Source organism: Bactrocera tryoni, chromosome 5 (genome assembly GCF_016617805.1).
Source record: "Bactrocera tryoni isolate S06 chromosome 5, CSIRO_BtryS06_freeze2, whole genome shotgun sequence".
Lineage (NCBI taxonomy): Eukaryota > Metazoa > Arthropoda > Insecta > Diptera > Tephritidae > Bactrocera > Bactrocera tryoni.
Window position 1 is genome coordinate 29,481,141 of NC_052503.1, and position 13,839 is coordinate 29,494,979.

A 13,839-nucleotide genomic window follows, 5' to 3' on the forward strand; every position below is an offset into this window, starting at 1 on the left:
ACTCATTCTCTAATATTTGGTAGGGTCTATCACATGAGTCACCAAAATAACTCTTCATCTCTTAACCAATATTAGACTCAACCTCAGAGCTTAGTGAACCAATATATGGTAAAGTAGGTCTACCAAAAGTTGGACAAGTTAAACGAAGAATGAATTATCGTCTAAGTATTTCTAGTACTTAAGCGCTCAGAGAAGTAGTTTTCTAAAGATAAAAAAATTCAAGATTCTTCGGAAGCTTTGAGCTATAGATCGTGGCTCTCATTCCTGATTTTGAATCTTGTTTTAAAGGCTATGTGCAGGTACAAAATATATATTTTGACAAGAGTATACATTTATATGAATTTTTATTGTGTACCGCAGTATTAAATTAGTACTACTAAACAGAGGCTTGCTAATACAAGTGCTTTGATTGAAGAGTCAGTCAGAGAGCTGAAACTATTTTCCTTTATATAACTTTCATTTTAGGAATGAGTTACCTAAGGGAGAGTTAATGGAAATGAGAACTCAGGTTTCTTGTGTAAACTTATGAAAAATAAATAAATTTTATATATATAAAATATATTGGCGACCTAAGCTTAAAGCGTGCTGTGCGTTTTCTTCACCAATTGCGAAAACTGAACTATTATTTGTGGTAATTCCAGAGTAATATCTATCCACATTGCCCTTTGTCCAAATCGAAAAGCTACAGAACATGAACTTAAGTAAATTATTCTGCAATTTTTTTTTGTGAGTAATCAATATCACCGCGACGGTGACGCTGTTAGTCGAAGTTGAAAATTATCGCCGTTCAGCTAACACGCTCATAGAGTGCTGCTGAAGACAATATTGCGCAGCGCTTTTCGCAAATTTACCAGCGTTGAACTGTGCGGAGTTTAATCGTTGGGGCCTTTAGCTAGTTAAGCCAGCTGTTGTGCGGCATAGCCAAGCAGAAGCTCGAATTTCTAGATTTAGTCACGTAAGGTGGCACGCATCTCGCCGACTTTTCAAGTACTCGCTATAAAAGCAAAACTGTGTCAATGACGCCGCATTAGTTTACCATTTGCAGCGCCAAAACAACGCATTAGAAGAATTTGTGCGGAACAACGCGATATTACCCAAAAAATAAGTAGTACAAAAATGTTCCGCTTCACGGTTAGCTTCGTGATCATGGCTGTGTGTTTGTGCACGTCCGCGTGGGCTTCGCAATACGGTGGCGTGGCACCGGCAGCATCCTCGTCGTATGGCGGCAGTGCCGCCGGCGGTGCTGCTGGTGGCTCATCGGCCGCCCAGGTAATTACACTGCCCGCCAATGTTGAAGCTCAAGCTGCCGCTTTGACGAATGCCGCCGGCGCAAAGGCGACCGCTGCCAAAATCAATGCCCTGAAATGGGATCTGCTTAACTTGTACGGCTACGAAATCGGTTATCCATTGTTGGTGAAGAAGTACGGACCTTTGACTTCTTTGTTCTCTGCCTCGCTGCCACCACGCAGTTTTGTTGGCAAAATCGATCCCGGTAAGTGAAAATTTTGTGAACTTGGCATGAAAAGCGTTGAGTACAAGCGGCCTTGTTTTATATGCTATACTTTAATTTAAAATTTTTGCTTTATATTTCATTTCTAAGTTTTACTAATCGTAAATTACTTTCGCTTTACTTACAGCTTTCTTGAAAGACTCGAATGGCAAAATCAAACATGTCGGTGAAAGCTCGATCGGTGTTGTGGCAATCTAAGATGATCGCGCCTAAAACGCGAATTTAAATTAGTGCGACTGAAACCTTAATACTAAAATTAGCTTGATAATAAAGCTATTGTTTTTTAAGTGGAAACTCTATGACTTTTATTTTGAAACTTTATGTGGAATTAATTCTTAGTCGCTAAATCTTCTACTTTATATTAAGCGTTATGTTTGATTGATGCACCGTAAATGATCGTTGTCGAAAGGAATAGGTGCTTGTTTTAAATAATGTTTGATAGTTATATTGATCAGTCATATGCCTGTTTTATCTCCGTCTGACTTCTGGCTGTACAGCAAACTCAAACAACTACTTCTGGAAAACTGTTTTTTGTCAATTCAAGCCAGAAATCGTTAATGCGCATTGAAGACTTTTCAGGAAATTCACTTTAAAACTGTTTAGAGGATTGGAACAAACCCAAGTGTGTTATGGCTAAGGGGTATTACGTTGAGGGGGACGACACAGATTTTGTAGAATAAATTAAGAATTTTAATCTTAAGAACAAAGTCTTACTATATTTTGCCCTCAGCGAAAGGACAGAAGGAAATTTGGAAAACACAATAAAACATTAAGTTAAGTTGTGCCCTTCAGAAATACAAAAGATTCTTTACAAGAACTTGATATGCTATAGAAATCCGATTTAAAACATTTTTTCGCTGAATGCAGCATTAAGATATCTCTTCAAATGAAGAAGTTGTCCATACAATGGATTCCGACTTGATTACGATCGTTTAATTTGTATGACATCTAAATGTAATAGTGAACTGATATCGGCGGTTCCCACAAATGAGTAAGAAAAGACCAATTATTGGACGACGATGATAACTAAATTATTAAAACCTGTATTTAACTATATATTTGAGTACAAAAAATTAGTTCCATACCTGAAAAAACTTTGCTATACATCCCAATTAAAAATGCCAATAAAACTCGTAGAGCTTGGCTTTGTAGTGGTTGGAAAGAACATCTACTATAGATAGAGTTAGGCCTTTCCAATGGAGGCCATTGTGTATGTCAAGCCATCTTTTTACGGGTTTTCATGTTAACCTTAATCGTGTCGTCTTTAGCATATGTATATATCTTTACCCATGTATGTTTTTTATCTGTCTTGATAAGAAGCCTATACTTGTATACATGAGTAAAGAATTAAGCATATAATGCTTTATTGATAAATCTGTTCATGGTTTCTTATCTTGCCATTTATTTATCAATAAAGAATTCTTTGCTTAATTCTTTACTCGTATATATAGGCTACACACCAAGGCAGAAAATGTAAATGGGTTAAGACAAAACAAGAAACCATGAACAGCTACGTTTCGAAGAAACGTAAAAGAAAGTACGATTTGAAGGCATTAATCTAACTGAAGCCAGAATAGGGCAGAGGTAACATGCAAGTATTTTGCTGATTTGGATCTCATACGTATGAACGATGTTCTGTAAAATATGCCGAGAATAAGTTTTACTCGAAGGTGAAAAGTTATTCAGTAAAACTTTGAACTTGAGAGTTTCTTAAAAATATATATGCCAATGGTGAGAATATTTATTATAGCATGCTCTATTGATAATTTACTGGAAACAGCCGAGAATATTTCTGTACTCGGCCTAATGGTTTGCTGAAATTTACTGGAAACAGCCGAGAATATTTCCGTGCTTGGCCTTTTTTAAAATATTAACTTAAAAATATTGACGAAATATTGTCATCGTGACAGTTATTGGTTCATATACCCATTATTTACATATTTTTATTCAAGGTATGTATGTACCTAAAAAGATGAGATAATGTATTATGAATAATTACGTATACATATAATTCAGTCTTTCAGACCGAAATCGTTGAAATAACAGAAGATGTCAGTGTACTCATTCCTTCGTTGGAACAACAGAAGACAAAGTGAGCTCCTTCTTCATATTGCTACTAACATAAACCTTCTAACAGCAATTGAGACTATACGTAACGCCAATACTTAGCCATCATTGCTTCATGTTATGTAAGCAGGTAATAACTATACTTACAATAGGTAACTTGGTTAATACTCAGACCCAGTTATATAAAATAAATGAAAACGAAAAGCGGCTGGGAACACAATTTCTCTAAGCTACCCCTGACCATTCAGATCCTTCAACGGTTGTTTGAAACAATGGATTCTAGAGGAACATCTCCGGTCTTAAAATACCAGTCACGCAAGGTATACTACAAACTTGCTTAGGGTTATTTTTGATGGCATACAGACCAAACAGCTTTTACTTCCAGGAAAAAGGGAACTAAATAATACTGTAAGGGTTATCACAGGGCACCTGCGCGTAAGATCTCATCTCTAGAGAATTGAAAAAGGGAATTTGGCGGAATAAAGAGTATGCGTGTAGGATGATGGATACTATCTTTGACAATGTCCAGCTTTCAGCCGGCTGTGACGAGAATCTTCTACGGCTTTCATTTCCCAAAATTAAGAGACATTAGTAGCTGAGGTGGAAAAAATCAGTATTTTACTAAATCTACTGAGTTGCTTGATAAGGCTTAATTGCGATTGTTTGCGGTCTGCCGCTCTTACAATCAACCAATGTGTCTAACTTATTTTGCAAGATCTTGACTCTTAAGTTAACTACGGAAACGTTTAGAAAGATCAATATTATTGGGTTATATAATATATCGATATATCTTCTTCTTTCTATAAGCGCATGATAAAAAAACCGTTTTTTCATCTAACTTGTGATCCAGGTACTTTTTTCAATAGACTTTTTTTGACAAATCACGCGGAAGTCGTGTCAAGATGTCATGTTAGAGTTGTTCAGTATTGTTTGGCATTGCATCATGGAAGACTAACGCCTAACCAACGTTTACAAATCGTTCAATTTTATTACGAAAATTCACGTTCTGTACAGAATTTGTTTCGAGCGCTTTGCTGAACTTATGATCAACATAATCGGCCTACTGAGCGTACTGTTCGCAACATTGGAACGACTTGCCGCACTTCACGTCGAGATTTTAAATTGAAAACATACAAAATGCAGCTTGTGCAAGAACTGAAGCCGCTCGACCTATCCAAGCGACATCGCTTCGCTCTAGGGTTCTTGAAAAGTTCCAAGAAGATCTGACTTTTTCGAGCTAAACTTTTTTGAGCGATGAGGCCCATTTCTGGCTCAATGGGTATGTGAACAAGCAAAATGGCAGCAACCAGAAGAATTTCAAGAGCTGCCAATTCATCCAAAAACAATTACGGTTTGGTGTGCTTTGTGAGCCGGTGGAATCATCGGTACATTCTTCAACAAAAATTATGCCGGTGAGAATGTAACCCTGAATGGAGACTGTTATTACGCTATGATAGGCGACTATTTGATGCCTAAAATTGGAGCTCGTGATCTCGGCGACATTTGGTTTCAACAAGACGCCGTCACTTTTCACACTTTGCATCAATCAATAGATTTATTGAGAGAACGCTTCGGTGAGCAAATAATTTTACGTTTTGGTCCACTCTATTGACCACCAAGATCGTTTAATATCACAGCGTTAGACTATTTCTTGTGAGGATATGTAAAGCCTAAATTTTCTGTGGTCAACTCGCTTCGATTCAGGCCTTGGAGAAAAACATCATGGCTGTCATTCACCAGTTACTAGTCGAAATGCTCGAGAAAGTTATCGAAAATTGGACTCAACGGATGGACCATCTGAGCCAACATTTGAAAGAGATATTCTTCAAAAATAAATGCCAAAGAATGATCTTTCGAACGATAATAAACATTCCACATTAAATTTGAAGTTTCTGCGTTTCCTCTTTAAAAAAGTGGGGGAACCTCCAAATGGATCACCCTTTTTAAGTTTTATCTTCCAAACTTCTGTCAATTACTCAGCTTTTAAGTTTTGTAAATAAAATTCGAGGCATGAAGTTATAATAACTGAAATTTTTGCTTGCTAAACAAGTTTTTTTTTGCATGAAATCAAGCAGCTTTTTTGCGATGAGCATGAAAACGCCGTGACCCATTTAGTAATTGTTTTGCGGTTTTTAGTTTATTAATTTAATTTATGTATTTATTTCATCATTTCATTTAATTATATAAGTAATGGTTTATATATGTGTGTGTGTATGTATGTATGTTTGTAATGGTACTGTATTACTAAAGCATTTCAATATAAATACAATATTCATTATTAGTAAATAATAAAATCATGAACAAAATGACGTTATTCTTTGTAGTACTGCGCTACCTATATATGTATGTATGTATGCAATTAATTAATGAATTTATGTCAATATATAAATATATATATCTTTAAATTTAATAACAATCGATTTTATTAAACAAAGTAATTCATTAGTGCGTTCAAGCAATGATTATCGATATTATTGATGTATGTATGTAAGCAAAGCTCGAAAATAAATTCGTTTCGGAACGAAAAGCGAGTTGAAAGCCGAACTTGTCTTTGTCGATTTTTGTTTTTTCAATTTGAAGCTTTAAGCGACTTACTGCAGGCGACTTTCTGTGAACTACGCACACACCTACAAGTGCGTGCGTGTGTGCCAGTTAGAGCTGGAGCGTTGCCATATCAAAATAGAAAACGAATTTACGTCGAAATTTGTTGTATTTTTGTTTTTGTTCACTTAAATTTCGTTCGTATTTTATTTTTCCATACATTTTACAAATGTTTTTCGCTTTAGAAAAATAAACGCAGTATTCGTTAGTTGAGTTTTTGGTTCTAGCATTAACTATTTTTCTTTTTGGTTTTTTTTTTTAAATTGTGTTCCATAATAATTTTAACCTAAAAATCGCTTAAGCAACAACTAATACACATTTGTGTATGTATGTATGTAGGTGTGTGTCTGACAATTTTCGAAAGGAAACGCTTTAAATTTTTTTCCGTTTTTTCTTGTTGTGCGCGCTCTCTCTCTCGCTTGTATTAATGGGATAGCTTACATTTATTTTTAGAAAAATTTCAATTATATTCTATAAATATTTTTAATGTTTTTTTTCATGATTTTTTTTTAATTCTCTTTTAACAAAAAATTTGAGTGGTAACAAAAATTAAATGTAAATTAAATAGGACATAGTTTAGTTTAGATAATTTATTTGTTGTTCATTTAATTAATTAAAAATACATGAACTGCTACGTTGCCGAGTTTACGGGACTGTCTTGGCAGCATAATTGTAGGCTTATGAGCGGCTTGAAGACCGAAGCTGTTGTCGTTGGTCCTCAACTTCTTCATTTTTGTTGTTCTTATTGTTGTTGTTGTTTCCGTATTCCGTTACTTCATAAACTTTAAAATTATAATAAAAATGTTCAGTTGATTTGATTTATGTTTTTTTTTGTTTATTTAATTTTATTTTTGTGCGAATAATTTATTCGGTGATCGTTCTTGTTGTCTCCTGAATGTAGACCTGGGAGCCGGGAACGGTGGAGGTGGTGACGAATGTGCGATGCTTGGCGCGGATCATGTTCAAGTTGGTTTCGGCGCATTCGGCACGATCTTCGGCAGCTTCGAGTTCACGTTGGAAACGGCGGACGCGGGTCACGGACTGTTGGGACATGCCCTCCTGTGGGTCGTTAAAGAGGGAAGAACAAAAATTGTGCAGATTAATGGTAAAGCTTAAGTTTTAAGGATTTTAAGAAAGAAAGAAAAGTCTTATAAATAAAAGGAAAGGAAAAAGGAATTTATCTTCTAAACGGAGCACTGCGACTCAGTTAAAGTCAGACTAAGAAACAACTTCAACGAAAATATTTTCCTCATTTCTAGTAAGTGAGTTCTAAATATTGGAGAAGTAACGTTTCATGCACTAACAAATTTTTAAAAGATCACTTCTAAGAGAAAGCAGAGCTCCCAAAAACTAACGCACTATCGAATATAACTTCGAACTTTGCAACAATAATGCAATGAGGACTTCCTTTGTGGAGAACTAATATGATGACTCCAACTTTCTTACTAAGTTAGTCAATAAAATCAGAGCTGTCTGGAACTTCTTTAAAGAACGAGCTAAGATTGTCCAACATATGAAAAATTTAGCCAAAGTTTTTACAACAGAAATTTTAAAAAGAAAACGTTCTTCCAGCAAAAGAAAGCCCTCAATACACTCAATCTTTGCGATAAGATGCACAATAATAAAGTAAATATAGAAAAATGCAACCATAAACATTTATTTTATTTAACTTGTCTTTCATAAATTCGCCAACTAACTGGCATATCAACAATTCCCTATATTTATTTATTTACCAACTTTATTTAACTACAACGGAATAAGAGTATGTTACCTGTTCGGCCAGTTGACGCTTGAACAAGTTAACCTTGGCAACCGATTTGTCCAAAGCTTCCTGCAACAAAATGATGTTCTTCTGGTCCTCTTCGCATTGTACCATGACTTCCTTGACGGTGCGTTCCTTCTTTCTCAAGATCTTGATGGTTTCGGCGTGTCTCCTCTTCTCTTCCTCCAATTCCAATTCCAAATCACGTACGCGGGCCTCCAATTTGCTGATGATGCGCTTGCTACCAGCGACAGCGTTCAGCTCAACCTCTTCCAAACGGATGGACAAGTTCTAGGCGTTTAAAAGGAGTTATGTTTTTTAAACCCAACTTGCTAGGAAAATTTCAATTTGCCATACCTTGACTTCGACTTCCAGAGACTTCTTGATGGTTTCCAATTTGACGACACGTTCTTGTTCCTCGTGAACAATTTCAATGCTACGCTTGAGTTCAATCTAAAGTAATGTTAAGGTTTTTATAGTCTCAATTCACCATTTTTTTTCTGTATAAGTGTTTTGTTTTCTACTAACCTGAACCTTCTGGTAGCGTTCATCGCTGATTCTCAATTCTTTGGTGACTTCTTCGTAGTCAGCGGCGACAACCGACAATTCTTGCTCCAATTTCGACTTCAACGACACCAAGTTGACGTTGACGATGCTCAGTTCATTGATGCGGGTCTGCGCCTCCTCGTACTGCAATTCAACGGTGCGCTTAGCACGCACAGTGCTGTCCAAATTCGAGCGGACTTCTTCCAGTTCACCGTTGAGGGCAGCCAAGCGGCGCTGAGCCACATTGTACTGATCCAAAGTGGCCTGCAACTGGCGTTGTATATCCTCGTAGTGTGCCTGCAATTCGGTCAATTGCAATGACTGCTTCTTAATAACCTTTTGCAAATCGATGTTGGTCTTGTTGGCCACATCCAAGGACATTTCCAGTTCGGTGATTTGCACCTGCAACTTCTTCTTGATGCGTTGTACTTCGGTCTTCAAGCGGGTCTCAGCCTCAACCACGCGAGCATTCAATTGTTCGATTTCGATGGCGGTTTGCTTGCTGCACGGAAAGTAAAAAAATGGAATTATGTATAAGTTAGGATGCATGCGGATAATAATTGAAATAGTTAAAAATATGTCACAATTGTGATTTGGAGATTATGGATACGCCACATAAATTACCTCATTTCTAGCTACTTTTTATTGTTACCAAATACAATGAGTACCGTTTTCGTACTTGTTCTTGACCATACTTTGAAGAACACCTGCTTATTTTGTACATAATTGTAAAGTATTTACTAAAACAGCTAGATAATTGGATTGGCAATAAACTATAATTTGAACAAATATCTGTAGTTTTTGGCCCTCTGCCTTATATACTAGTACCAGCTGTCGAAGGGAATAGTTAATTGGGAACAGTCTTTGGGGCAGTGGTGTGGTTATTCTTACTTTCTTAAACCCATTTTGGGGAGGCGAATTAAATGTTTAATTTTTTATCGGAAATAATAGTTCTATGGTGTAATATCTATATATGAGTTCTACGGTCTTTGAGTGAACTCCTCTTTTAAGTGACCTAATGCCGAATCTCACTTACCACTAGCATATTATAATTACGCTCTGTTTATTTCTGGAATCGATTCATTTTATTTGGTTTCTACATCTGAACTTCGGATCAGCGCGATTTTAGTTGAACTTTTTCAGTTCTACCATACGTAAACTTACTATATTAAGAGTTTTTAAGCTCCATTGGGTCGATGAGACCCAATACAATTGTTTGCGGTTTAAAATTTATTATATTTGTATTATTTACTTTGTTAGAGATTTAAAAAAATATTGTGCAATATTTGTAGTTTTAATCACTCCTCAAAAATAGACATTTTGGTTGATATTGTAAAAGACTTTGAAAATTTCGAAATTAAAGCCAGATTCATTTTAAATTAAAAATTTTAGCTTCTTTTAAAATCAACACAATTACTTTATTTAAAGTGAATTGAAGGTAATGATTTTAGCAAACCGTAAAGAAGTTCATATTTTTTATAAATTTCAGAAGTTCGAATTTTCGAATTAAAAACAAAATATTATTCAAAACATAAATATTCAAAAAAGTTGAATGTTTCGAATTAAGTTGTAATATAAAATAGTTTTCGGAAATTCGAATTTTCGAAATTTGTAATTTAAAATAAATAATATTCGACCGAGTTGCTTAAAATATTAAATATTATAAATCGGATTCTAAAAAATTTCGAAATTAAAATAAATTTCGGATGTTCGAATTTTCGTAGTTACTAAAATTGTATTAAAAATCTAAATATTTTAAATATATTTAGAATTAAGTCAAAAATAAATTTAAATTTAAAATAAATTTCGAAGTTCGAATTTTCGAAATTAGAACAAAATAATTTTCCAAAACTGGCGGATGTGTTTTCAACACACAAATCGATCATTTTGCATATTAGATATTTCTTTTACATTCAATCATCAAAAATACATTGTCTTCAATATGTAAACTTCGAAAACACAAAGTTCAAAAAAGTATCTTTCACTTCAAAGGTGTTAGCCAATAAAAAGATAAAGCGGTTGGCAGAGAATCGGTACATACTCGTATATGTATATGAGTATATTTATATACATATGTACATATGTATGTGCAATGAAATGCCAGAACAAAGGTGATTCGAATTCTTGTGTGAACAAATATCTCAAAGTGCATACACATGTTTCCAATGCAGTCAATCAGCGAACTTGTCACAATTACTCGCATTCCAATCTGTTACTTAGGCTTTTCTGCAAGCATGCCAATGCAGACATTTACGCTGATGCATCATCCAACTAAAATTAGCTGTAAATTCGCAATGTATTTAAGTATTTTAATGCAATTGATGTTGCTATTAAATCGCACAAAATAAATATTATGTAATTCAATTGTAATGCTTCTTAATTTAGGTTGTGATGCCACATCGAGATTATCTCAAACGGGTTCGCTTATGACTCAGCCCCTTAGGAATGGTGGATGTTGTCAGGTTTGTACGCGGTTTGTTATTTTTACTTGGCAAACGTTGCACAGGTGATTGCCGCAACGGTATGTGGATATTTGGGTCGCCATAGCGACGGCAATGATGACTAGTGTGTGCAGATTTGGGATATGCTGTGGGCGATCTTTCAAATGAAGTAATGGTGATGTGATGTGCCTTAAATGGTCAAGGATGCTTGATACTTCTTAATGGGTGGGCTGCAGGCGTGGATATTTTTTTAAGGATATAAGTTCGATAGTAGAGAGAGGAATTGAAATGAGAGTAAAGGAAGGTTTATCGTTGCTTTTGGAGATAATTTTTTGTAATTTTTTGTTGTAAATATTTTAATATATAGTATCTATTTGATTTCGTTTTATGCTCACATTTTTTTGGTACTTAAGTTACTAAAAAAATCGAATCTCTCAAAAAAAAACAAACTTTTTCCTTTTTACATTAGATTGCACAGAAATGCATACTAATCTCAAAACACCACATAACTGTAAGCATTATTTTTATAATTAAACATTAGCATCTATGTAACTAAGCATTCCGTTCCGCAAATTTTCATTTTATAGTGTTTATTTTAAATTTTAATGCTTTCCTTCACATTTGTATATATTTTCATTAATTTTTCTTTTTCTTTTTTGCATACTAAATTTCAATCCACACTAATGTGTTTGGCTGGCAGACGGCTTTTATGTTTCATTTAGTCTGTGATTACTTTAAAATCCCTTAAACTTTTGCAGAGATTTATTTAATTTGCAAATATTTTTTTTCTTGCTTTTAGTTTATTTGTGTACGTTTCCTTTTCGCAGCGCCTGTATTTGCGCAAATTTCATTATGCTTGCGTTCGAAACTGTCATGAGGCATCACTTTGCTTGCAAAACTTTTAAAATGTAATTTTTTTATTTAAGTATTTGTTATTTTGAAGGACAGCAAAATACAATTGAAAATTAAAATAAAAAAAATTAAAATAAAAAAATTAAAATTTTAAAAAGCGTCTCTGAAGGCCGCACGAGTAATTTTGCAATGTCTTTTTGCTTGTTTATGCCATTTAGTATTGAAATTTTGCAAAGTTTGCTTTTTGTTTTGAAATGTTATATAATTATATATTATATACTCGCATATACATAGATATGTTATTGGTTGATGCGGATCACATGGTAAGTAGGTTATATTGACACCTCGATGCAGTAAAATAGTTGATTTTTTAATTGAAATTGAACTTAATATCCAAGACATATGTATGTAGATATTAAAATAATTAGAAGATGCGAATTAATTTCAAATTTCAAAATTTGTTTGAAAGTTCGAATTTTCGAAAATCGAAATTTAAAAATATAATATTCCGACTGAATTGCTTAAACTATTAAATATTGTACACTGGGCTCTAAAAAATTTCCAATTAAAAAAAATCGGATGTTTAATATTTTAATTGAAAAAAAAAATTAATGTAATAAAAAATAAATAAATTTAATTGGGTCTCTTCCATAAATAATGTAATTAAATCAGAGTTGAGTACTACGTATGGTATACTTTGGATTTTTTTTTCTGTTTAATTTGTAAAAGTAATTAAAGTTTACCGTGATATGTTAGCAACAGCGATAAAAAATAATATGAAAAAAAAGTATTTTTTAATAATTTATTTAGTTATAATATTTCAGCCATATTTATTAAAATAATTTTTTTTTATCCGAAAATTGTTTCCATTGCTCTGTAAATCATAAATTCTCTCTATTCTAAAGGTATTTTAGAAAAAAATATCAAATATCGAATTTTCGAAATAGCAGTTTTTTATTTTTATCATTATGCCAAAATTTGGAATTTGCAGAAATCTTGTGATTATAAAGCAGTTCAAAGTTTTTGCACAAATACATTCTCAGGAATAATGTTAAAATATTTATGGACATTTAAAAAAAATTGTTAAAACCTAAAATATTGTTTTCGAATTTCGAAAACGGTTTTTTCGTACTTAGTTATTCTTACAAATAGTTTATTTAATGTTTTTATAAGAAAAAATTACATATTTAAGTATATTTTCAAAACCTATTTCAAATGTTGCATTTTCGAAATAGTAGTTTTTGAAATTTGTCACCTAAAATTTGAATTTTTAAGGATATCATTATGTTAAAAAGCAATATCGAGATTTATACAAGCCCATTTTCAGAGAAAATGTTAAAATGTTTATAGACATTTCAAAAAAATTTAAAAAAATCTCAAAAATCGTTCTCGATTTTCGAAAACTGTTTTTAATACTTAGTTATTCTAAAAATGCTTTCTCAAATGTTTTAGAATTAATTTGAAGCTACTCAAAAATATTTTCAATTAAAGTTTTAAGTGTTTGTAGAATCGTATAATATCAGCTAGACTAGCGAAAAATGGAAAATGGTTGTCTCATGGAGAGATCGTTTTAAAACAATTTCATCTCTTAGAATATTGTTAGTAAAGTTTGGACAGAGATAATTAAATATTCTGAATTTTTTTTTCGCCTACTTTGAATTTTTTTCCATATTTCGAAAAAAATAAATTTTTAATAATCAATTTTTTGATATAAATAAAATATTTATTTGTACCATTAAAGTTTTTTTTGAAAACAATTTCGTCTCTTAGGATATTGTTAGTAAAGTTTGGACAGACATAATGAAATATTATGGAATTTTTTTTACTACTTTGAATTTTTTTCTATATTTCGAAAAAAAAAAAAATTTAATAAACAATTTTGAAAAAAAAAAAATTTTTTCTTTGTAAAAAAATGTGAGGAGTATGTGCATTAGACTTACGTTTTTTCAACAAATTAAATGCAAAATTAAAAAAAAATTAAAAAATTATATTTTTGGCGTTATTGGGGTTTTAAAAAAATCTAAAGTCTTTCACCTATAGTTTCTTTCAAAAAACCTATA

The 13,839-nt window shown here is 33.0% G+C and overlaps 2 protein-coding genes across 3 annotated transcripts in view; one reads left to right on the plus strand and one right to left on the minus strand.

The window, feature by feature from the left end:
- Positions 1-1,022: 1,022 nt before the first annotated feature.
- On the plus strand, positions 1,023-1,804 carry LOC120778040 (chorion protein S16). Its single transcript, XM_040109715.1, has 2 exons — positions 1,023-1,492; positions 1,638-1,804. Exons 1-2 carry the CDS (start codon positions 1,117-1,119, stop codon positions 1,706-1,708), a joined length of 447 nt encoding a protein of 148 aa, XP_039965649.1. The 5' UTR covers positions 1,023-1,116; the 3' UTR covers positions 1,709-1,804.
- Positions 1,805-6,555: 4,751 nt separating this feature from the next.
- Positions 6,556-13,839, minus strand: part of LOC120776849 (paramyosin, long form) — a 31,061-nt gene continuing 23,777 nt past the window's right edge. For both annotated transcript variants that reach the window (XM_040107884.1, XM_040107885.1), the window contains 4 exons: positions 8,469-8,988; positions 8,298-8,393; positions 7,950-8,231; positions 6,556-7,237 (listed from right to left, as the gene is read on the minus strand). In XM_040107884.1, the coding sequence (XP_039963818.1) occupies positions 7,043-7,237; positions 7,950-8,231; positions 8,298-8,393; positions 8,469-8,988 (1,093 nt within the window). In that variant the 3' untranslated portion in view covers positions 6,556-7,042. The remainder of the gene's footprint in view (positions 7,238-7,949; positions 8,232-8,297; positions 8,394-8,468; positions 8,989-13,839) is intronic.